Source organism: Ixodes scapularis, unplaced genomic scaffold (genome assembly GCF_016920785.2).
Source record: "Ixodes scapularis isolate PalLabHiFi unplaced genomic scaffold, ASM1692078v2 PGA_scaffold3__209_contigs__length_174095766, whole genome shotgun sequence".
In the NCBI taxonomy this organism is placed as follows: Eukaryota; Metazoa; Arthropoda; class Arachnida; order Ixodida; family Ixodidae; genus Ixodes; species Ixodes scapularis.
The window spans coordinates 68,760,285-68,786,887 of NW_024609868.1; the positions used below are offsets into that span (position 1 = coordinate 68,760,285).

Here is a 26,603-nt window from a genome sequence, read left to right on the forward strand (position 1 = left end):
ATATATGACGATCAAGCCGGCCTTGGGAAGCGATGCGTTCGATTTGGGTCAATTGGCCATTAGAATGAATATAGAGGAAAAGCAACCCTTCTTACGCCAGCGCGTACGTCCCAGCCCACCAGGTGCAGAGGAAAGGTCCCTTTCCCCCGACTATAGAACGCGGAATTTGAATGAAGTGGACGGACGAGTGGAGAGCCGTACTCGAGCTATAAGTGTAAGAAGGGCAAGGGCGATCGTAAGCAGCCCAACAACGGTCGCGAATGGGCGTCCAGAGCCGAGATGAGCTTCCAGAAGAGAAGGACCTAGTTTCCTCCCTTCTTTTCCTACCCCGCTACGAATTCTTCGGGGCGCCACAAAGAAGCTGAGAGGATCGGAGACTTTTTTCCTGGGTATACACGGCTGCCGCGTTTCGTGCCGTCTTGAGCAACTGACCGCCCGAGGTGTGTTTGATTTTATTATTTTTTTTTTTCGTTGAACGCTGCTTAGTTAGCGATGGACTTCTCAAAGTGGCCGTTTTTGCTGGCGGTCCTGGCCGCGTGGTTGGGTTCGGTGCGTCCGTCCGTCCTTCAAGAGGACAGCACGACGAGAAACTTTGAAGATGACTTCAATCGGATTATGCAAGTGATGGCGCAAGTAGGCATGCCGCTCATCTCGGACCTTGTGACAAGACCCGAGATCTCAGGGCCCTGCTCAGTGAGCCTCTTGAAGACCTTCATGGGCCTGCAGCAACAGAAAGGATGGGCTCTAAGAAGTAAGTAAGAAGGAAAATCCTGTTTTTTTACATGGTCGGCTTGGATTACTTGTAACCCTTCTAACTAGAAAGTGCGAGAAGTTCTTCATTATTATCAGACATTTACCATATCTAGGACTGCAACAAAACATGGAATGGATTAATTAACTAGTTTGCAGATGCTATAAGTTTATTTAATCTGCATATCGTTTCTGATTGTATGGGTGTGTTTCTGCCATCTTTTTCCGTCATACATTTTAGCTTTGTTAATCCGTACATTTTAAAGATTCTCCAATTGTCAACTTCACTTGTGACGAACATCATAAAACAATAGTATAATGAAAAGATTAAGAACCACAGGGCTTCGCTAGCACAGTCTTTATGATATAACTGCGCAGTTTCTGTTCTCACAGGAGCAAAAGATAACAATTATAAACCCCTTACAAAGCTAAGAACGTTCTCATAACTAGACACGTTATATATTTTATTGATATTTGCAAGGATAGCCCAATTATGTGATCCAGATAATGTTGAAGCGTTTATATAGGTATCAAACTTGGGTAATTATCGCCCGTTATTTGCGTTCATAATTTTTGTTTGACTTATACTCGTGCAACACGGGCAACTCGAATGCCGTTTACAACGAATGACATTCGTGTGATAGACGAATTGGCTCGCGATCTCTTGCGCGTGGAACGCCCCACGCTCGGAGTGTCGTGCACTGTTTGACCGATCGTTCAAATGTCATTCGTTGTAAATGGCATTCGAGTTGCCCGTGTGGCACGGTTAACTCGGCCTTGCGAAGGTTTCATGTTTTTCTCTGGGATCTTTTTTTTTTTTTTTTTTTAAATGAAAACTGACATTACGCGCAATCCGCATTAGAGTGTACAAACGGTCGAAACCACATATGACAGAACTTATTATTTAAAAAGCGGAAACACGATATAGACTGCAATAAAGGGTTTATAGCTCTTTCATTTCTCATTGAAACGTTTCTGAGGTATGAATGCTTTTTGTAGGTGGGATAATATATTATTTTGGGGTCTAGGGATACTCGCCTGGATTTCATTAAATATTTTACTGGCAAGCATTTAAAAAATTACAGCTGTACAATAAATAATGATGTTGATTCCCAATTCCTCCAGAAGAAGAAACATTTCATTTTGTTTCAGGTCTTGAGTTTACTACGGAAACCGTGAACACTTTTGCCGGCGTTTTCACAATTTTTACATTAATTCCTGCGTTGTTGTTGATATTAAAAATAATTGATTGAGTATCACCAAGTCAGTTATTTATTTTACAACATATAAATCGAAAAGTGTTCGCTTACATTGGCAGTATTGACTTGTACTAAATTTAAATACTTGATAAAAATATGTTTGCACTAAAAGATGAGCAAGAGAGAGGTGGTTTTGACACCATTGTTGCTGTAACAGTGATGTTGATTCTTATAGCTTAAACTCAATAAGTGTAGTTTGATATGTTCATTGTTTATATATTAAAACCATTAGAGGTGGATTGTGAAAAGTAGTTACTGACCAACCTTATGACCGGATACCTTGCTCGTGTATCCCTTACATCCAGCAGATGTGTAATATGGGAGTCAGTTTTTTTACTCTCTTTGTCTAGATATTTTACTCGTGTAATAATTAAAACCATAATTCGTGGATATGATAATATTTTACTGAACACCTTTATGTTCGGATGTTTTGCTTGTGCATGAATTAAACCACCTAAAGGTGGGTTATTTTAATAGCTTTTTACCAGAATTAAGTTTTGGTACTTCTTTTGTCTATCAATTAACACGAAGAGAGCTCGATCATATGAAGCTGTTATTGACCACCTTTATGCTTGTTATTTTTTGTAACGGTTCTACTCGGATAGATTAATAACATTGCAAAACGCTTTTCTAGTTCATTTGTTGCTTTGTAGAGATTTATAAATTATGTGTTATTCATAATAACACAATATGCCTAATGTGCGATTATTTATTTATGAGGCTGAAGGACTTTTTTAGATTTTGTATCCCTTTTAACCTTGTTAAATTAGTCCCTAAACTTACACCATAGCAAATATGTCGAAAACAACCCGGCTGAAACTTGTTCTGCAAAGCCATCCTTAGGTTGTTTTACCCATAGAAGATCTTCAAGAACTGTGTGATTCCATGTTGTATTTTTATATCGAAGCTATAGCATAAAAACGACCAATTGACGCAAATCGAATTCGAGTTTATTTGAAGACGTACTTCTTAAAAATTAATTCCAACCTCACACCTTTTCTTGAACATTCATCAGGTTTCATAATTTACTTAATTAGTGGGGGGAAATCATGCCCTATATAAAAACAAAGTAAATATATTTACCAATAAAATTTTGAAATGCAGTCTACCCGCAGTGTTGATAAAAAACAAAAAAAAAATGCCTGGCATATACAAAATTAGCATAGTTGTTTCTACAAAAAAGTCTGAAGTGGAAATAGTGTGCTCTGCGATGTGATAACCAATGTATTGAAGAATGTGTGTATGCTTTCTTTTCATAATTTTTCACTGAGATATTTCTTGTCGAAAAATAGTGCGTAGAATTTACCAATGGACCCCACTTTTCGAGATTACTTTGCTGTTGTTCATAGAACAAAACAATTCATTTTGTATTCTTAAACGTAATCTTAAACAGAAGCAGGCAATTAAAAATGCCTAGCGCACGAAAATAATAAATTGCATGCATGCATTACTTCCAGAAAGTAATGCAGCTACATTTTGGCGCTGCTTTACATTCGTTACATTTTGTGGCATTGTTTCAACTACTTCATTAATGGCGTAACAAGGGACCTACGTTCTGAGCATGGTACAATTCTCCTGCCTTTCCGCAGCATCACCAAATGTCTTTGTGTTATTTTCATTGCGACAGTTTAAAGTAAAGTTGATTAATTTTTGTTGACAAGCACTGATCAGCCCAATTGAGTCTCAAATTCTTAATCATCCAAAAAAAGACTGGCGGGAGTTGTAATAGGATGTTTATTGTACACATCGCATTGACATAATTTCGATTCTGTCTGTCATCCTGATGACAGAAGGCATCCTGGCTGTATGTGCGGCATATTGTGTGTCTTCCTGTGGCTGTTGCGGCTTTGACAGTTGTCAAGGAGTGTGTCCACGGTCGGAGTTCGGATGACGCCTCAGCGCTTTCAAAGAGTTGGCAGAAGGGCAATGAGGCAGACTCTCAGCGCATTTTCGCTCGTCGGTAACCCTATATAACCGAGGCGCGGTCATACAGAACCCCAGGAGACGAGTTCGAATCCTGGCCCCGGAGTCCATAATCTGACGGAGGCTTCCGGCCTAGAAGGCGCCGTGTAACCGAGATTTTCGTTGTACCTCGAAAGATCTCCAGGTGGCCCAGACATAATGCTCCGTCCTCCGCTGAGTCCTGCCAGTTGCCCTTCGTCGGTTCGGCACGTAAAACTGCCAAATGTGACTTGTTTTGGACCCAATAGTTAAGACGTGATTGTAATTCGAATTTTCCAGTTACTGAGATCGAAAAGGAGGTAAGTAAGTAAGTTACAATAAAACTTACTTTTGGTCAAATAAAGAAATTGCAAATTTCTAAGAAAAGTAGCTTAGGCTCTCTGACTTCCTGTTTTACATCTTAGGATTTTAAACATTTTTCCGGATCAATTTTTGCCAGAACGCACTCTGAGTTTACCAAATCTGCCATTAAAAATAATTCCGTTTCTTTCGTTCATTGTGCGTAATTTCTCTTTCGACTATTTTAACTATTGTTTCTGCTATCTCAATTTTTAATGGATTCCTCAACCATATAAATGAATAAGTAATGAAAGTAGAATAAAAATAAGGTTGTCCCAAATATAAGCTTACCTAGTGTACTGGTTAGATCATCATTAAAAAAACCAGAAGCCATACAGACATTCTAACTTCTGCGTCATCAAATGTACCAACTGCCCGCTCAAAAAAAAAAACCGTCGATATCGTCGACTAGACGGTCTTTTTCTTGGCACCAATGAAAAAGCGATGATAAGAAACAGTTCTGAGAACAGAAATGCTAATTTTCGGAAAACACTGAGCGGCAGGATCATTCTCTAAACTCATCACGCTTTACTCACAGTTCTAAGTGCGTTTCTGGACGATTCCTCGGATTTCTTTTTTCTTTAAATTTTGTTAAGCCTACGAATGTTAATGCCTGTTGTTTCACAAGGCACCCTACAGACTACCAATAAGGTATTATTATCTTATTGAGGGGACGTGCAAAGAAAGCTATGATAGACAAAACAAAAACACTGCATTTCAAATGGACTAGAACGAATAGACTTGCACCACCTGGTGGCTGGTCATTTTAAATATTTCCATTAAGAAGAAAATGTACTTTGTCTCTATTAAGTTGAGTTTTATATTTCTGTTTTATTCTGCTCGTGCGTTAGCCATGTCAGTGATAGCTTTGAGTAATATTCACGTAAAACCGTTTATCGTCACGTTTTACGCAAAGAATGAAACCGGAGTCAAAACTCAATGAAGCAAGATCAATTCAGGAGCAGGTGTTTTGGGAACCGTAACAAACACAAATTAGACATTCGTATTTGACCATCCCTAACCGAAACAAAACGGACATTCAAATTGGATCATAAATTGAAACTAGAAAGGAAATAAAAACGAGTCAGTTACCGGTATTTTAATCATACGACATATACATTTTGACAGAGAAGAAAAACACCGAGGGGCAATTTATTATTTAATTGTAACATTTATAAAAGTTGCATAACATGGGCGAATTATATAGCTGCCCAAAAATAGCGAGAGATATTACTGTACTTGAACGCATAATATTATGCACAAATGAGGGAGGGACGTTGGAGGTCACATTTTTGGGCAATTTAGTTCGTCTTTTACAGGCAGTTCAATAAGAAGACTATTGGGGAGGAGATTAAACAGTCACGCCTTTAGCGGTACGTTTCAGTTGTCGGGACAACAAACCGTATTTTCTTGTTTGCTTTTGATCAGAGAAATCAAAGATGACGATTCGAAGGCTGCTCCTCGTGCGACTAAATATCTGGTCAGAGCAAAGCGCTCGTGCCCAGACCATGCTAGGTGAGGTTCAGTTTCTTTGTTCAGCTGTGTCTGTAAACAACGGGCTGTGGGGACAGCAAGCTCGATAGAGCGCCCCCTATAATTAGATATCCTGCCCAATAAACACTGAAATATTGAGAAATGCAGATCGTGTATTTCGAACACCCGGCCTCCAGCATGCATAGCCCTGCCTTCCATTGTGCTTTGGTTGCACGAGCGCGCTCACGGTGTACGGTACGCCGCAGCGTTGTCGAAGGTTAGTAGCTAGCGCTGGGGGCGGAACAACTAAAGCTCCTCCCCGCCGGGTTCACCTTGCCAGTGACTGTAGATTATCTGCTCCAATTGCATTACAGCGAGAATAATATTTTATGAGAACTTCCTTATGCGTTAAAACGTGCGCCACTTGGCATACGAAGCTGGAGTGAGTATGTAAATTAAATTTTCTGCTTCACATTATCTCTGTATATTATACAAATCTAAAAATTTGTTTGATTTCGGCCGAGTAGTATTCTGACAAAAAGAAAGTAAAATAAAAAGAAGGCTCACTCGACTGCCTCTCAGATGTTTCCTTCTAGTTTAATCTTTCATCTTGCGTATTGATTATTGCTACGAAATTTTTTTGTTCATTCATTTATCTTAACATACTACCAGCAATGAGGCCAAAACAATGGGTAAGCATTTTAAACGTGCAAATACATTTAAGTCTTAAATTGTTTTCAATGCAAAACCTCAGAGTTTCACTATTTGCAACATCCACGGAGTTCCATTCGCTAATTCATTTAACAAAAAGGTTTCGAAAGGAGTCCGTGTTAAAGAGATAAGTGACCATACATTATTGCGTTTAGTTCTAGTTTCCTTCTCGCAGTTTACATATCTAAGGTGTTTCTGAATATCAATTAAGTAATGACCATGTCTTAATTTATATATATATATATATATATATATATATATATATATATATATATATATAATATTTTTGTTTGAATTAACATTATCCTGGAACTTTCAGGCTAAAGGTTCGCATATGGCTTCAGTAGGGGGACAGAGTCTTCGATCGATAGCGACTAAAACTAAATCAAACACCTTTATTTGGTACGCGTTTTGTTTTGTAAATATTTTGTTGCGCGAATGGTTCCCAAACTGGGCTTACATATTGCCACGCTCGTCGGCGAGCGACCGCGTGCCTGGCCGAGTGGTTACCGCGGTTGACTATCGCGCGGAAAGTCTAGGTTCGATTCCACTCGGTGGAATGTTCTTATATTTAATCTTTCAGCATTGCGTTTTCGTGAGTTCGAGAACATTCTCGACTGATCGAGTTCCGAATGTTCTACTCGCCGAACGTTCTAGGCCGATTTTTCCAGAAGCCAACGCGCGTACGTAAGGCGCTCCGTGTGGCGCTTTGCAGTCGGTCTCGCCCCAGCGTTCGACCCTGCGGTTTCGCCGACATCGACGACCGCGACGCTCAGTGGTTTTCTTCTTCTGTTCCTTTTTTGTTTTGTTTGTTTTGAGCACAAGTTCGCCCCATTAAACGTTTAGTTTCTTCAGATATCATCGCCTCATCAATTGCCATTCGTGACATCTTTGTGGAGGTGCGGGGTATTGCATTCTATGCCCGTTAAGCGTACCCCTCCGAAGACATCCCGGCCAAGTGACGTGCTCAGCCCAGGAAGGCTACCTTTCGCCGAAGAAGCCGAAGTCCGAAGAAGCCGTCGTACCCGTGGTCATTCTCCCGAATTGAGTGTCTTGCCCGAGAACCGGAAGAAGAAGATCTCGACCATGACATCCCCGCCCGTCGTAGCCCTGCCCGTCGCACCCTAAACTCCAAAGCCTTTCCACGGGGAGGTCCACGAGGACATTGAAGACTGGCTGCCCACCACAACGGATGGACGGCTGAGCAGTGCCTCCACAACCCCTACTTTTCGCTTGAAGGCACTGCGAGGCACTGGTTTGAAAACCACGAAGCCTCCTTCACTACATGGGAGTCTTGCGTCGCCGAACTGAAGCGGACGTTCTTTAGCCACCACCGTCGCCAGCGAGCAGAGGACCTACTTCAAACAAGGGTGCAGGGCGCCAACGAAAGCGTGACCAGCTTTGCTGAGGATGTCTTGCGGCTAAGTGCCCGAGCCGATCCGGAGGCCGCCGAGGAAAAGAAACTCCGAGTCCTCATGCGTGGCATCAAGTCAGAAATTTTCGGAGGCCTGGTCCGCAACCCCCCGACGACCGTCGATACTTTTGTGAGTGAAGCCACCAACATCGGGCGCGCACTGACGGCCCGAGCAAGCCACTACCACCGAATCGACGGCGTGCCTGCTGCTCCAACTGCCTCTGCTTCCCTTTTGGACCTGAATGCCAGCGGTGACGACAGCCTTCGGGAGATCGTCCGTAAAATCGTCCAGGAAAAACTCGGCAAAATACTTCCCGCTGCGAATCGCCCGTCCTCACTGTCGCTCGCCGAGGTCGTCGGGGAGGAAGTTCACCGAGCCTTCCAACCTGAGGTTCCGTTCAACACGACGACGCCAGAGGAACCGACTTTGAGCTACGCCGCTATGGCCCGGCGACCGCCGTAAGGTAACCACCAGGCCACGGCGCCACCCCGACGAAATCCTCCGATGCCACAGTATCCTCGACGCCAGGAAGGACAAGTCCAGGACGTCCGCCCGGAGCAACCCTCGCCGAGGAAGACCGACGTGTGGCGAACGGCCGACCGACGCCCGCTCTGCTCAATCTGCGGGGAAGCCGACCACATCTACCGCAGCTGCCCCTACCGTCGACTTGGGCTTCGTGGTTTCCACCCGAACGACCCACGCCCGAGGTACGGTGAACGCCCTCGCGATATCGAGGAGTACCTCCGACGCTCGCCCTCCTCAGTGCTGTCTCTCCCCCGTGAATCTCGCTCGCCATCGCCACGGCGTTCAGCGTCTGCAGCGCCACGACCCCGCCGAGAGAGCCTGTCTACCCTGCGTCGCCGGGAAAACTAGGCGCGGCAACGCCTGGAGGTGGCGTTGCCGAAGAGGACCGAAGTAAAAAGCCTCCAAGAACGACGGAGCGCTCCCACTCTCCCGAAGCTGCGCATTGCAATGACGCTCTTGCTTCGGTGTCCAACAATTCAAATGTTATTATCGACGGTCATGGCGCATCAGCACTCGTGGACACCAGAACAGACTACTCAGTCTTGAGTGGGAGGCTCTCTCACCGACTGCGAAAAGTGACAACGCCGTGGGAAGGCCCCCAAATATGAACTGCCGGTGGGCACCTCATCACACCAGTTGGGAGATGCACTGCTCGCGTCGAGATCCACGGTGAGACGTGCCCTGTCAAGTTCGTCGTTCTGCAAGACTCTTCGAGGGGCGTTATCCTCGGAGTGGACTTTCTCTGCGAGTGTGGCGCCGTCATCGACCTCGGGGCAAACCAGTTGACGCTGCGAAAGCCTGTTCTGCCGCCGGTGGAGGCCAACACGACGTCAACCGCGATCCGAGTTATAGCCGACCATGAGAATCTGCCGCCGCCGTCGAGTGTTTTCGTCACCGTCATAACCGACGCAGCCATGCACGGTGAAGGTCTTCTGGAAGGCAGCGTCCAACTGCTCCTTGAAAAAGGAATTGGCGTCGCAAGAGGCGTAACAAATCTCCAAGAAGGACGTACAACTGTTCTCGTGACGAACTTTTGAGAGGAGCCGCAGCACCTAACGAAGGGTACCACTGTGGGCTACATCGAGGAGCTTCAGGTGCCAGCCGTGGTTACCGCAATCTCCGAGGAAACCTCATCGCCACAGCAGAAGAGCACATCGCCCCCGCCGCTCGACATCGACCCCGAGCTCCCAGTTACAAAGCGCGGGCAACTGGTTGATCTCCTCGCCGAATACAGTGACTGTTTTGCCACGTCGTCGAGAGTTCGCCAAACGCCAATGGCGAAACATCAGATTATTACCAACGACGACGCGCTCCCTGTCCCCGAGTCGCCTTATCGAGTCTTCTTAAAGGAAAGAAAGGTGATTCAAGATCAGGTCCAGGAAATGCTTTACGACGACATCATTCAACCCTTAAGATGTCCGTGGGCGTCCCCAGTCGCCCTTGTAAAAAAGAAGGACGGGACCCTGCGGTTCTGCGTGGACTATCGTCGACTGAACGCTGTGACGAAGAAGGATGTCTATCCGCTCCTCCCCCACATCGACGACACGCTAGACCGAATCCGCCACTCCCGACATTTTTCGTCGATGGACTTGAAGAGTGGTTACTGGCAAGTTGAAGTCGACGAACGCGTCCGGGAGAAAACTGCCTTCGTCACTCCCGACGGGCTGTACAAATTCAAAGTGATGCCGTTCGGACTTTGTACAGCACCAGTCACCTTCCAGCGTGTCATGGAAACCGTGCTGGCAGGTCTGAAATGGCAGAGCTGCCTCGTCTACCTGGACGATGTCGTGGTATTTTCACGGGATTTCGACGAACACCTGCGTCGACTTCGAGCCGTGCTTCAAGCCATCAAGAGCGCCGGCCTGTCACTCAAGCCAAAAAAGTGTCGATTCGCCTATGGCGAACTTACGTTCCTTGGCCACGTCGTGAACAACAAAGGTGTTCTCCCTGACCCCGAAGAGACCCGCGCCGTAGCTGCATTTACGCCGCCGTCTGACAAGAAGGCCGTGAGAAGATTCCTCGGCCTCTGTGCCTACTGCAGACGATTTGCTCGGGAGTTCGACAAGCTGTCTGCCCTTCTGGCGAACCTCACGAAGGACGCCGTGAAGTTTGAATGGACAGAAGAACACCAGTGGTCATTCGATGAGCTCAAACGAAGACTCCCGACGCCCCCGATTCTTGGCCCTTTCGACCAGTTCGCTGAAACAGAGATCCTCATTGCCGCCAGTAACACCGAACTTGGCGCGGTACTAGTCCAAATGCAAGACGGGGCATAGCGAGCCATCGCATACGCGAGTCGGACGCTATCCAAGGTGGAGACGAACTGCTTAACGACTGAGAAGGAGTGCCCCAATTGTCGTCTGGGCAATAACAAAGTGCAGCCGATATTTGTATGGAAGTCCTTTTCGCGTCGTCACGGACCACCACTCGCTCTGCTGGCTCGCCAACCTGAAGAACCCCTCCGGACGCCTCGCACACTGGAGCCTACGACTGCAGGAGTTCGACATGACCGTGGTGTACAAGTCCGGCCGGAAGCACCATGACGCCGACTGCCTGTCAAGGGCCCCAGTCGAGGCCAGTCCTGCATGCAACGGAGACGACGACGATCAGTGTTTCCTCGGCACTCTGGATGTCAGCGACATGGCAGAACTTCAAAGTGACGACCCTGAAGTGCAAGCGCTCATCGAGCACCTAGAGGGACAAACGAGCGCGGTTCCCCGTGCTTTCTTACGAATCCTGCCTACCTTCTCCATATGGCAAGGGGTGCTGTAAAAAGAAAACTTCGTCAATAATAACACAGCATGGCTGTTGGTTATTCCTTCCAGTCTTCGAGAAGAAATCTTCCAAGGATGCCATGACGACCCAACGGCTGGACACCTTGGCTACAGCAGGACGCTCGCCAGGATTCGAGAAAAGCACTGCTGACCGAGGCTACCGAACACCGTTCACCTCTACACTCGATCATGCCATGAGTGTCAGCGGCGCAAAAAAACTGCCCAAAACGCCGTCAGGACTTTTGCATCCGATCTCTCTCTCGTCCACGCCGTTCCAGTAGATCGGAATGGATTTACTTGGCCCTTTCTCGCCGTCAACGTCAGGCAACCGCTGGATAATCGTCACCACAAATTATCTCACACGGTGCGCCGAGACGAAAGCCCTTCCATCAGGTACGGCTGTTGAAGTCGCTAAGTTTTTCATCGAGTCGATTGTCCTCCGGCACGGCGCCCCTGAAGTCCTCATTACAGACCGTGGATCTTCGTCTATGGCCCAGCTGACGCAAGAAATCCTTCGTCTCAGTGGCACCGGTCACCGTCGAACCACTGCGTACCATCCGCAGACAAATGGACTAACAGAACGGCTAAACAAAACTATCGCGGACATGATCGCCATGTATGCTGACGTACAGCACAAGACATGGGACGAGGTGTTACCCTACGTCACGCTTGCTTACAACACGGCGGTGCAAGAGACCACAAGAGAAACCCCGTTTCAGCCGGTGCATGGCAGAAAAGTAACGAGTATGTTCGACGCGATGCTACCCCACGAACCAGCTGACGATGGGATCCCCGACGCCCAGGTGGTTGCTCAACAAGCCGAAGAAGTTCGCCAGCTCGTCTGACTCCGAATTCAAGATCAACAACGTGTCGACGCTACCCGGTACAACCTCCGCCGGATATACGTTCGCTTCAAGCCTGGAGACCGTGTGTGGGTTTGAACCCCAATACGACGACGCGGTCTAAACGAGAAATTCGTAAAGCGCTACTTCGGGCCCTACAAAGTACTTCGTCGACTTAGGGATCTGAACTACGAGGTGATGCCCGACGGAACACGGACTTCATCACGCCGCCCTCCACGACCGGAAGTCGTCCACGTCGTGCGCCTCAAGCCGTACTACGCGCGATAAGACTGCGAACTGTGATCTTGTGCAACGCTTGAGAGGATTGTGTTTGCAAGCCTCCGTATTTTCCTATTCTTTTGTTTGTCTTGCGTCTTTTTAGTTGCCTTTCGCATGGCATCGAGAGGATGCCTTTTTTAAAGGGGGGAGTAATGCCACGCGCGTCGGCGAGCGACCGCCTGCGCGGCCGAATGGTTATCGCGCTTGACTGTCGCTCGGAAAGTCTAGGTTCGATTCCAGTCGGTAGAATGTTCTTTTATTTATTCTTTCAACATTGCGTTCTCGTGAGTTCGAGAACATTCTCGACTGATCGAGTACCGAATGCTCTCGTTGCCGAACATCCTAGGGCGATTGTTTCAGAAGCCAACGAGCGTAGATAAGGGGCTCCGCGTGGCGCTTTGCAGTCAGTCTCGCCCCAGCGTTTGATCCCCTTTTTGTTTTATTTGTTTTGAGTACAAGTTCGCCCCATGAAACGTTTAGTTTCTTCAGTTATCGTCGCCTCATCAATTATCATTCGTGATAATAAGGGTCATTCCATGCCAAACGTCCCAAGCGTGACACTCGGCCATCGCAGATTCTTCAGAAAAAAATCACAGGGGTTCCTTGTGCGTTAAATAGTCACTTGCTTAATTATTTTCGCCCATAAGGATTTTTTTTTTTGGCCGCGCTAGCGCTGTTTATAATTCCCGAAGAGGCGCGAAACTAAGCACGAGTAAAAAATGGCCCGAAGTACAGATCTTTAGTTATCAACGCGCAATCTTTTCTGTAAAAGTCTACTGGCATTATTGCTTCACATGAGGCCAGTTTTAAACTATATAGTGTTTTTTTTTTTTTTTAATTGAAGACAAAATGCTGAAATTGTGCTCTTTTTGAGATATTTTTGGTTGAATTTAGGAGTCTGTACACCCGTGTTAGGAGTGTTTCCGCATCTACTGTAGATATAATTTTTGTGTGAAATAGCTTCCTACCGATAAGAAAAAGCTTGTTTTATATTAAAGCGTAAAGTTGCGCAAAACGGCATCTTGGTTTAAATTAAACTGCAAACTTCGCCGTGAGGTGGTCCAAGTGAAAATATACCAGACCAATCAAGCGAGAGAGCGCCATATGAACTCGTGATTTATAAAATTTACAGGAAATAATATCTTTTTTTAAGCAAGAAATTATATATATATATATATATATATATATATATATATATATATATATATATTTTTTTTTTTAATATGGGCTCCCGCGACATTGCGCGGAGTGGTTCCATGCGGCAGCTTCTCCACACAGCACGGCGGCGATGGAGCTTATCTATGCCGTGGCGCATGCTCTGGTGCTAGCTATCGCCTAGGGCCATCTATCTGCTTGTAATTGAACTATTCGTCTTGTTAAGCTCACGCCCTCTTTTTTAGGCTACAATATGTACTTTTCTGCAAATAGGGCTTGTGTACTTAGTAACGTTGTAGTTAAGCTCCCGTCCAGTTCGAAAACGGCTAAAACAGCAACACTGCCGGCGAGAGAAACGCTGTGTGCTTTGTCGCACTGCCCGCAAACAAACGCATGACGATTCAGGAAACTCCTGAGCTTTTGCAATGCAGAAAAGAGGCCACCCTATTGAAAATTCCATCAAGATACGTAATTTGGTACACTGACTGCCAGTCAGCAGCCTTGGTGGAACGTGATGGACCATCAGACGTCATCTGATGGTCCATCAGATGACGTCTGACAGCCACTGCCAAAGGAATTTCATCAACAAGGACAGCATTTATGTAAGAGTAAAGCTATACGCACTCATAAATATCACCAAATGCCTCGATAAAACAAAATGTTCGAAAAAAAAAGAAAAAAAAAAAAAAGCAGGACCACCGTGCATGGAACCCGCGACCACTTGAGTACAATTCGGGCACCTAAACCCCTATGCTATGCCACCGCTTTGGAAACTCGATTTGACTATTCGTTTTATACGAGATGTTTCGGCTGCAAATGCAATTAAGCCGTCAGCATGTTATGCAAAGCTCTCGTACATCACTCGCCGTACTTCAGTTCTACTCACCTGCCATGTAGAGTACTTTCACGTCGTAGAACGATCCTTTTGTTCACGCGTCACCGGCCCAGTAGACCTGGTACACCTTCTCGTCTTCAATTACACCGCTAAAGTCCCTTATATCGTCGGAACTCACAACAGGCTGGGTCTTGTCGAATAGAAATTCTACTAAAACATAAGACATTGTAGAGCCCGGGCAGGATCGACAGGTTGGAGCAAGCGGGCAAACAAAACGAGTCGAGAGCGATCGTTCATGAAAGCTCGGCGAAGCCTCTATGGGCGAAGCGAAGTGTCGTGTTCGGCGCTTCGGCGGGCTTCTGATCAAGGTTGTCGGTCGGTTGCGTGTCATATCTCTAACGTCAGCGGTTTTATGGGCTCACGTCCCGAAATCGTTTTCTAGTGCCTAGATTACTTTTCGTATTCATAGATTTGACGAAATAGTGGTATCCGAACGAACTTCACGTCCTTTGACCGTACCTCTCTCTGCACGTCAAAGCTTTTTGACGTACAGTCAGAGACAATCGATGTACAGTCAGAATCGCCACCAAGAAATCCCAATGGCATTTCGCGGCGGCCGACTGCCACCAGGAAACCATCAGAAAGCCGACAAGCGGAGTGTGACTGGAGTTTGACTATCGGTCAGAATAACTTGTTGGCCCATCAGACATGCTTGACGTACAGTCAGGCACAGTCAGCGGTCCACTAGAAAACATTGACTGCAAAACAGGGTTACATTGATGGATTTTTCCTTCGTGCATTCTGCAGATATAAGCAATTCAGCTGTTTCAGCGTCCACAGACAGATCTAAGTACAGAAGGTTTCTTTTTTTTTTCTTTTTTTTTTTCTTAGCGCTCACCAGATAGCCCTGTCTGCATCAGAGCTTCTGGTTACGCTAGTCTTCTGTCTTAATCCCAGAAATGATAGGTCTCTTCTCCACAAGAGACCTCCTAATAATTTCACAGCGCACCAATAAGGTGGGACAACTTATTACTACGCAAACTAAGTTTCATGCCCCATTTAGAGCATCAGAAGATATGCCTAGGCTCAGATCAGGTCCATCGCCGTCGTGCTGTGTGGAGAAGCTGCCGCATGGAACCGCTCCGCGAGGTGTCGCGGGCACTTAACTTCAGAAAATATTTCCTCGCTTAAAAAAAAAAAACGAAGAAACATAACTTTATGTAAATTTTATATAGCACAAGTTTATATGGCGCTCTATCGCTTGAGTGGTCTGGCATATTTTTACTTAACCGACCTAACTACGAAATTTGTAGTTTAATTGAAACCGAAATGCCGCTTTTCGCAACTTTGCGCTTTAATATAACAAAATCTATTTTCTTTTTCTAACGGCAAAAAGCTATTTCATACAAAAAGTATATCTACAATAGATGCGAAAAACACTCCTAGCACGGGTATACAGACTCCCAAATTTAAACAAAATATTCTCGAAAACGGCACAATTCTAGCATTTTGTCTTCGATTAAAAACACACAAAAAAACACTATATCATTATGAATCGGCTTCATTAGACACAAGAATGCAAATAGAATTGGACAGAAAAAATTGTGCGTTGATAGCTAAAGATCTGTACTTTTGGCAATTGTTTTGCTTGTGTCTAGTTTCGCGCCTCACTGGGAATTTCAAACCGTGCTTAAAAAATGTTTGTGGACGAAAATATTTAGGCAAGTGACTATTCAACACATACGGAACCCCTGTGATTATTTTCGAACGTATCGGCGATGGTCGAGCGTCACGCCTGCGCCGTTTGGCATGGAATGACCCGTACATATATATTCAATCGTTGGTAATCTCAATGTCTTAAATTCTGTTAATTCTAGCTATGAACGGGAAAATCTTAACTTCCGTTTAAACGACGTTCGGCGCAGTAGATATAATTACGCTCTGTTCTTTGGCAGTGTACCGACGTATCCTGAGAAGTAATCTTCCAACCGGTTTTAACAAAATGAATTAAAATAAAAAAGACCCGATTGAGAGCTGTTTTTGAAAACGAAGAGCCTAAGCTTCCTGCGGAGAAATCTTTACGTAATGATTTATTTTACGTTTACCCCGGAACACAGCCCACCTATCATGCTGATCATTATTAAGGAAATTACACACTAAAGAGCCGTTCACACATATGCAACCGAGTAAGACCGAGAGAGACCAGACGGGTTTTTAAGCCTCTTGCGACGTCTTAGGACCGGATGTGCTGCAGCGGAGCTGGTCCTAAGACGCTGAAAGAGGCTTAAAAACCGGCCTGGTCTCTCTCGGTCTTACTCGGTTACATATATGTGAACGGCGCTTTACACTGATTCATTCTCTTAACCGGGACGTTTTCCAAGAATTCGGGTCACACGCATTTTACCTCAATGTTCGGGAGTCCCATGTGCGTATTCTGTTTCTTCGGCATTAAGCCTCTAAAATGATTCATGTTTTCTTCTACACCCCAAGTAGATTTGTGGGGAAAACAGACCCTGAAGGAACAGCCCTCGACTTCGAAAAACAATTTACCCGCAAAAACAACGAAACCCTAATTGCAACGCTGTCTTCCTCGGGACGTCAGTAGTAAAAGACAGATCAACAAAGCAAAAGCGAAAGTTTAAGATCGAAGTCTTCAGATATTGTTAAATGGTCTTTATCGCCACAGTTTGCGTTAGCACTTTTTTTTTTGTGAGTGCGTTTTTTACAAATTGTATGGTAGAGTCGCACCGGTGAAGAAACAAAAACAACTCTCCTAATTGCAAGAAGCATGAACATTAACTATACCACGAGCTGCGTTTCTTGCACCGAAAAGGACAATGATGGCTGCTTGGTGATGGTTCCCCTGCATCTTATAAACGCTCTTGTAGTCAACGGGATTGTGGCATACGCCGAAATGAATGCCGAAGATGGATTCACGAAGTAAGGATAGTAAACGCACTAAGCCACGCCCTGGGTTTTTGAAGCTGTCAGTTACAATATACACAACTAGAATTATACAAACGTTATAACACATACTCAAAGAACAAGCTATGAAATGAGTGAACCAGAGACCGTGAAAATCGAGTGAGAACTCATACGTCCACTTGCACGCTGCAGTTCACGGAAGAGACGAATGACGAAATAAAATAAAACAGGTTAGACAAAAAAATTAATAAATAGAGTCTCCGTTGTAGAATTGAGCAAGACAAGATTCCAAAACGCCGTTTTCGGCGCGTCAGCACATGTGTAATTTGTTTGGGGGGGATAGAGAGCGTTTTTCGGTGCGTCCTATACCGAACATGCTTCCGTGCGCTCAAACAAAAGAATTTTAATACGTTCGTTTTCAGAACACCAAGACGGCTCAATCACCACACACAGTAGAAGGATTGAATCAAATTACATAGTTGAAGGTACGATTACGCGATAAATACGATGGGCACAAGCAAGATTAAGACACCATTTCTCTCTGTTTATTGCCCCTGGGACGTTGCATTTTTCAGACCTAAACGTATTCTGAGCTTATTCATTTGCTGGGATCCCTCTAGTGTTCGTTGCACTACATTTCGTCAAAGGCTGAATGTTCCATGATGATGACGTTCTTTACCCCCTCCTATACTCTAGCAGTTTCATCAGTTCCAAGCAGGCTCTACGTAGAACATCACTTATAAAAGGCCGCACCCTCCGCCGTTCCGTTTCAGTTGCATTCTTATTGAAGTTAGGGAAAGGGAAAGAGAGCTTTCGAAAAATTGGGCCAGGAGCGGGGATCGAACCCGAAACTTTCGTTAACTTTCTTTTCCCTCTCACTAACTATAATGTAATAAATTCAATAATCACTTTCTCCTCTCTTCGTTCACAATATGACTACAGCTGCACATATCAATCTTCACTCATTCCCATTATATAAACGGTGCAGCCTGTCCCTAGGGGAGGAGTGTTTCTCCAGACATCTGGAAGACGAGCCCTTTCATACATTTGCAACCTGAGATGGCGTACCACGTCACTGCCGCAACTCGGAACTACCATGAGCCTTAAATCAGCAACGACTGTCGTCTACCCAGTAAAGCCAGTTCGAAACTAACAGTACACAGAGAGCTGGTCAAAGCATTTAGTGAGTCGACGTTCCGTCCTGAGTCCGGTCTTCTTCAAGACAGGTTGCAAAAATTTCTTACAAAGCTATTTTTGGGTTACAAACTTGGATCACATCACGTGTCACACTGCCTAAGTCAACAACAATGCTAGTCGACGAAATCCAATAACGCTCGGCCAACGCTCAAAAATAATCTTCCGAGTTGAAAAAAAAATATTGAAGGGTCAACACGGTGAGCAAAGTAAACGCTCGGCCAACATTCAGAAATAATCACCCCTATTTAGAAAAAAAAAACACGCAAACACAGAGAAAAGTAAACAAAAGACCCAGAACATTTAATTATTAATAATATTGCAGCACGCAGGATCCAGAAAGCAACGCTCGGCCACGGGCTTCCAGAATTTTCGCGTTAACTCTTGCTTCGGGCGCAACTTTTATCATTTGTTCCTGCTTTCTTGTTCTCCGAAGTGCCAGTTCATTCTCGCCCCGAGCGCGCGACGCCAGAACCTTCTTTGCCGAACTTTCCAGATAGATAGTGACGCACAGTATAAAGCAGCTGCCCGCGACATTGTCGAGCCAGTCTCGCTATCGCTTGCTGTTACGCCGCTGAATCGCCGCCCGCTTTTCTGCTGCCTCGACGCTCGTTCTTTTTGTTTGGCACAAGTTCGCTGATTCCGAATAAATCCTTATTTTCAGTTCACTGTTTGTCCTTCGTCACCTTCATTCATAACATTTCCGATGAAGGTGCGGGCTGCCGCATCCTATGAAACGTACCCCTCCGAGGCCTCGCAGTCGAAGCCTAGTCCCCGGCTCAAAAAGACCGTCCATGAAGACAACCAAGACCCGAAAAAGCCGCCACATCACAGATTAACCCCCGGAATTCGGACTTCTACTGTACCCGCAGAGGAAGAAGGCAACGAAACCAACTATGACCTCCCGAGTCCTGCAAACGGATACTCCTGCCGCTGCCTTCCCTGTTGTTTACTTGCCTGTCGCCCCTCGATCGCCGACGCCCTTTCAAGGCGAACTCTTCGAAGACGTCGAGGACTGGATTCTACACTACGAGCTCTTGGCCCGCCTCAACAGATGGAATTCTGAGCAACGCCTCGAGAACCTCTACTTTTCGCTGGAAGGCACCACGAGCAGGGTGTCGAACCGGAACCGAACCGAACCGAAAACCGGAACAGAACCGTTATTTTTAGCCGAACCGGAACTGAACCAAACCGAAATCTTCGCCGCCATCTTGGAACTGAACCGGAACGGAACCGGAAAAAAATATAGCGGTAACCGGTTCAAAACGGTTCACGGTAATTTTTTTTTTGTTAGTATTACAAATTTATTATTTGGGAATAAAAAATTTGCACGTGAATTCCTCTAAGTATTGATCAAATCGTCATATACAGAATTCCAATGTATAATAAATCCTGGTTTTTTGCGGCGCTTTCTTATTGGCACTATGAATAGCCATGTGTCACATCGTCACGTGACGTCATAATGTCAAGACATGCTGTCAAGTAATGTCACATCACGTGACCCCGTGACGTCACGTGACTCACCGCTTAAAGTCGATTCAAATTGAGGACGTCGCTAGATCTATTAACGTTGTTGATACCGTGACGTCACATGACATCACAACTTCGCACTGAGAGTCCCGTGACACCAAGATGTACCCGATTGTCATGATCTCGAGTCAAATGCTCTGGTTCATGACAACCAGTATCGCCAAACATTCGGGTGACGGCTCGTGTTCAACTCAAAGATTATGATGGGCCCGAGTCCCACTGGAGCTAGAAGCAGAAGCAAACGAAAGCGACAAGCCTCAGACACATGCAGCATGTTCGCGATGGTACCTTTATACGGCTTTGAGTTGTTCGGTGCTCGCGAAGTTAGCAGGAGTGTTTACTAGCCTGCAAATGGTACCATCGTGTGCATGATACTCGTGTTTGAGCATAGCCTTCTTTATTCTACAAAGCCTGTCAAATCGCGAAATACTCTGGTTTAAGGCTAGCCGCTGTCGTTTGTTTCTGTTTGTCGCTTTAGTGGGGCTCGGGCCCCATTATAGCCCAACTAAAGCTATATCTGAATATTAGCCCATGCTTCGCTTTGCCAACCCTGCTTATGACTATGATAAACACTGACGCTGCATATATTAGGATCAGATCACGTGGCTGATAGTTCTAATTGTGAGTTGAGGAGGGGAAAGCTGTTTCATTTCTTTCTTTCGACTGTCTCTCATTTCTCGGAGGAACAAACTAATGGATGCTTTTGCAAGTTATCAACGTCAGGGATTACAACTTGGCGGTATTTATTGAACTGAAGGTAAAAAAAATGCTGCACGGCCCATTTTACATGTATGCACACCATTGAGGCTCCCAAACATGTTTTCGTTATTGCTGAACTGCCTCAGAAAGTTGTACCGAGAATAGAAGTGTTAAAGGGTCTAAATGTGACGTATTAGTCCGACGTTACATGGAACTATTAGTGTGTACGTGAGGGATAGCTGAAAAGAAAGATCCTAGTGGTCTCACGTGGATAGCCAAACGTTGGCAGCCGCTCTAAGTCTCACAGGAGTGTCGTTCTCAAGTTCTCCAAGTTTCGACCGCCCTGTATTTTGTTTAACCTTCACAGTTTGGTGCAAAGTAAAAGCAAGGAAGAATTACTGTTAAGAGTGACACAAATACAATTGTCGAGTGAACACCACTCAATACGGAGCAGGCAATCCCGGAGGAATAAAAAGTATCTTGAGGAGCAACTAAAAAAAAGGGAGTGGGGAGGGGGGTAGTTTTAAAGCATACTGTGTCGTAAAGACTCCTCTATCGCGCACTTTCGGCGCAGACTAGAAAGCGTGGCCTGGAAACGATAGTGACAGATGGGGAGTTGGTACAACTTTTCTTTGTAAAAATACTCTTGCCAGAAAGAACGTTTTCGCCGCGCCAGATACTCGCGCCGTGTCTAACGACGATGCACCAACAAGAAAAATGTGTGCCTCTTAAATACATAGCTTGCACTGAGCGCGAAAATTTTGCAGCGTGCATTTTGCCCCATCGGATTTGATATTCTCAGCAAGAACAACTCGCAATGACAACCAGTATCTAGTGCGATTACGTCACGTGCAAACCATTGTTAAATACTTCAGCTTTCTGGTGAAGTGCGACGTTCGCAACACTAGCAGTAGACGTCCAAGGTGTAAAGTTGTGTAGTATTTATAGCAGTCCCGCGATGATATACGGCAGCCTAATGAAATGTTGCAGCACATGACTGATAAAGAAGAGAGTCGTGAAGTAAGGTCCCAAAACAAGTGCACGTAAAACCTAAGATAACATTAGTAGTATCTCGCGACGTTTCGAGCTGAGGCAAGCTGATGCCCAAAAGTGACTTATATTAGGATTCTAAAAATCTTCATTTGCCCTGCGAGGAATCTATGTTTAATTAGGAATATCATTTTATGCATTTCTATGCATCTCTTTTTGCAGTAAAGCGTTGTGTCAGGGATTATTTAGAAAAAATTGCGTGTCATCTCCTTATTTCTGCACATTTCGTGTATTTGCCTTGCGATATATCATGTGACCACAGTGTTTTTTGGCATACCCTGCAACCCAGTATTTTACACTGCAAAACAGCTAACAAAAGCACGTTGCCGAAGACTCAACAGCTGGCGTATTTTCGAGTATCGTCCTTCCGTGTCGGTCTCAGGCGGTTATGTGAACTTCATAAAGTCAAATTTATCGATGATAATACAAATATACTTAATTCCTGTCTGAAGATTTGGCAGCATAAATAGAAGATCCTCACCTCAAAGATATATAAGTAAATGCATTTTTAAATTATCTGAAAGATGTTCTGCAAATCTTTTTCGGCGCTTTTATCCTCTATAGACACGTTATAGGTGATTTGGAAAAGCTTTAAATAATGTTTTTTTTTATTGTGAAGCTAATTTAAATAACTATATGTGTTCCTCACGCATATATAACTTCTCAAATATATAGAAGTTTATTATTGCGTTTTTTGTGTGTTTTTATTATCGCCTTTTTTTACTGGAACGAATGATGGAACTATGATGATTGCATACTTAAACTCTCAGAAAGTGTCCAATTAAGTAGCTTCCGAATTGAGTAGAGCATGAAATCCCACTTTGTTCTATTTGACAAAAATCATCAATTAGAGAGGGTGATACTTATTTGCAAATTAAATTGACCGGCATTTTGTCAAGAGCAAACCTCAGAACCAGGCTATGCCAGTTTATCCAATATAGAAAATGTTCGCATCGGTAAGCACTGCTTTAGGTCAGATTCGATCTCAGTACGAAGGTGCTCATAGGTTAGAGTGAACAATTTCAGCCACTCCTTTTCGCATGATTCGTCGCCCGCATCATGGTGCTGAGAGCAAACAATGCTAGTTAGAAAAAAAAAGCATTGCGATTGTCGCTTAGTGTTTTTATAAAATATAGAGTGGAAGGACTTGTCCCGTGACTCTCGTGACATTTTTAAAATTATATTGCCTTAAGATCAGTCGTCTCGTCGTCATATATATATTGTGAAATGTATTCCGTAAAACACATTTTATGGTATATATGGCGACGAGGTGCCCATTTCATGATTTTATTCACTGTAATTAATTTCTTAGTTCAAGGGCAAAACCACGATTCAACATCTAATACTGCGATACAAAGTTGTACCTGTCACGGGTATTTTAGGCAACCTACTTCACTTCGCGAAAACATTTCGATTCAGGTACAATGTATGTGACTCTGGTAAACGAAGGGAGGTTGAGTCGTATAAACACGACGTTTGGTATGTTAACGGAGATTTTAATTTCTTGTTGTGTAGGTATAAATAACAGAATTGTATCATTTTTGTACCTGAAAATAAAACTGGATTGAACAAACGATAAAAAAAAAGAAAACTATATACTGTAAACGACTCATTTTTCGTGGGCTCAATATTTCGCGATTTAGGTCAAAGCTGAAGTTTTGGAATATTTCGTGGGTTGTAATTTTCTCGACGCGGTGGAATCTCACTATAAATTTCAATCTGTTTACATTTTACCGAAATTGTTCGCGGGACCCATTTTTCGCGAATTGTAGGCGATTCGCGAAATTCTCAAAAATAGGTCCTCGCAAAAATCAGATTGTTTACAGCAGTTAGTTTCATGGCCTAAATAGTGCCTATTGACAGAACATCGCAGAAAATATATTCTCAATTTAGCGGTTCAAACCGGTTCGAACCGGTTCGAACCGGTTTGAACCGTTATTTTTGCGCCTCGGAACTGAACCGGAACTGAACCGAAAGCCGTGAACCCGAACCCGAACCGAACCGATAAAAATATCGGTTCGACACTCTGACCACGAGGCATTTGTTCGAGAACCACAAGCCTTCGCTCACTTCGTGGGACATCCGCGCCGCCGAGTTGAAGCGGACCTTCAAGAGCCAATACCGGCGACAGAAGCCGGAGGACCTGCTCCAGACGCGTACTCAAGCGCCCAACGAAAGCGTGACCAGCTTCGTTGAAGACGTGCAATGACTGTGTACACGCGCGGACCCTCAAGCCTCCGAGGAGAAGAAGTTACTCTTCCTGATGAGAAGCGTCAAAAGCGAAATCTTCGGTGGCCTTGTCTGCAACCCCCTACGACGGTTGACGGCTGCGTGGCCGAGGCGACCAACATTGAGCAAGCACTGGCGGCCCGAGCGCGCCACTACTACTGAAGCGGCGACGCCGCGACCCTCGCACTGCCGCCGCCCCCGAGCTCAGCGCTGGAGGCGACAACATTCGCGAGATCATCCGGGACGTCGCCCGAGAGGAGCTCCGAAAACTGCTCCCCGCTGCCGAGCGCCCGGCGTCGATGTCAGTCGCCGAGATTGTACAAGACGAGGTACAGCGCGCCTTGCAGCCTGAAACTCCCATCTACGTGCCAGCTCCCGAGGAACGGACGCTGTCCTACGCCGCAATGGCCCCACAATCGCCGCAGCAACCCGCCAGTACCTGCCACCGGCGCCCCCTCGGTGGGAACCCCCTACGCCACATTACACTCAGCGCACTGAGGATCAACCTCCGTACGCTCGAGCCGAACCCGCAGCGCCGAGGAAGTCGGAAGTGTGGCGCAGTGCCTACCCAGGCCCGCTGAGTGACTACTCCGGGGAAGCTGACCATGTGTACTGGCGATGCCCCTACCGGCAGCTTGGGCTTCGTTCCTTTACACCGAACGCCCCCCGCTTGAGAAGCGGAGAACGACCGCGGGACATCGACGAAAACCTCCGCCGGTCGCCATCCCCGGAACCGTCTCCCCGCCGCGGTTCCCGTTTGCCGTCGCGACGACGTCCGCCATCGTCACTTCGTAGGTTTCACCTAGAGAGCTTGTCTCCCCTAACTCGTCGGAGAAACTAAGCGCGGTAACCCCTGGAGCTGGGGTTGCCAAAGACGGCCGTCGAAAACATCCTCTAAGAACGTCGGAGGGGCCCCACTCAAGCGACGACAAGCATCAGAACGACGAGTCTGCAATGGTGCGCAAAAACCTCTATGTTGTCATCGACGGCGACGACGCGTCGGCACTTATGGACTCCGTTTTAAGCGAGAAGCTCCCTCTCCACCTTCGTGAAGTCAGGATGCCCTGGGACGGCCCTCAAATACGCACCGCCGGAGGGCACCTCATCACGCCTTTTGGGAAGTGCACTGCTCGCGTTGAAATTCACGTGTAGACCTGTCCAGTCAAGTTCGTCGTACTTCACGACTGTGCGAAAGACGTCATCCTTGACATGGACTTCCTGTGTGAGTACGGCGCTGTGATCGGCCTTGGAGCTAACATGTTGACGCTCGGAAAGCCCGCCTTACCCCCGGAGGGATCCGAAACGAAGCCAGCATCCACCATTGCGGACCAGGTGAAACTGCCGGCTTGGTCGAGTGTCTTTGTGCCCGTCGTGACCGTTGCAGTCGCCTGCGGGAAAGTCCTTCTGAAGGGCAACGTCCAACTGCTTCTCGGAAGAGAAATCGGCGTCGCAAGGGGCGTAACGGAGCTGCAAAATGGACGTACTGTGGTCCTCGTGACGAACTTTCGACGGCAAGCGCACCACCTCACGAAAGGTGCCGCTGTAGGTCACTTAGAAGAACTCCGGAACGCCGCTGAAATTTCCGCAATCTTCGATGAGCCCTCGCCATCTCAGCCGTACTGTACGCCGCCGCCGCAGTTCGACATTAACCCCAAGCTAAGTGCCACGGAACGACGTAAGCTCAGAGACCTCCTCGCCGAATTCAGCGACTGCTATACGACACGTCGAAAGTATGCCAGACAACAGTTGCAAAACATCGCATCGTTACCAACGAAGATACGCTTCCTGTGCATCGGCCGCCGTACTGGGTTTTCCCAAACGAAAGAGAAGCCATTCATGAACAAGTCCAAGAAATGGTCGACGACGACATCATTCAGCCGTCAAGCAGCCCGTAGGCCTCTCCAGTCGTACTGGTGAAAAAGAAAGACGGAACGTTTCGATTCTGCGTAGTTTACCGACGGCTCAACGCGGTGACGAAGAAAGACGTATATCCGGCTGCCCCCTCGCATCTACGACGCACGGGACCGGCTGCGCCACTCCCGATAGTTATTGTCGATGGACCTGAAGAGTGGCTACTGGCAGATCGATGTAGACGGACGGGACCGAGAGAAGACTACCTTTGTCACGCCCGGTGGACTATACGAGTTCAAGGTGATGCCCCTCGGACTGTGCACGGCGCCGGAAACGTTCCAACGTGTCATGGACACCGTCCTGACAGGCCTAAAATGGCAGAACTGTCTCGTTTACCTCGACGACGTCGTGGTATTCTTGGCCAACTCGGCGAGCACTTGCGACATTTTTGGGTCGTTCTTGAGGCAATCAGGACCGCCGGACTCACCTTCAAGCCGACGAAGTGTCGGTTCGCCGACGGCAAACCTGAAGTTTTTAGACCACGTTGTGAGCAGCGAAGGGGTTCGTCCTGACCCTGAGAAGACTGACACCGTAGCGGCATTTCCACCGCCCACCGACAAGAAGGCTGTCCGAAGATTTCTGGGTCTTTGTGCGTACTACCGGCGATTCGTTCGGGATTTCGCCAAGCTTTCTGTACCGCTCACGCACCTCACGAGTGACGCCGTGAACTTCAAGTGGGGTGGAGAAGAACAACAGGCATTCAGTGAGCCTAGGCAACGACCCTAGTCGCCACCAATTCTCGGCCG

General features: G+C 46.2%; 1 protein-coding gene across 1 annotated transcript in view; it reads left to right on the forward strand.

Annotated features, from left to right (window-relative positions):
* Positions 1-492: 492 nt before the first annotated feature.
* The window catches only part of LOC120841602 (nose resistant to fluoxetine protein 6), a 71,595-nt gene continuing 45,484 nt past the window's right edge, over positions 493-26,603 (forward strand). Inside the window, exon 1 of the mRNA XM_040212529.2 lies at positions 493-751. Within this exon, the coding sequence (XP_040068463.2) occupies positions 493-751 (259 nt within the window). The remainder of the gene's footprint in view (positions 752-26,603) is intronic.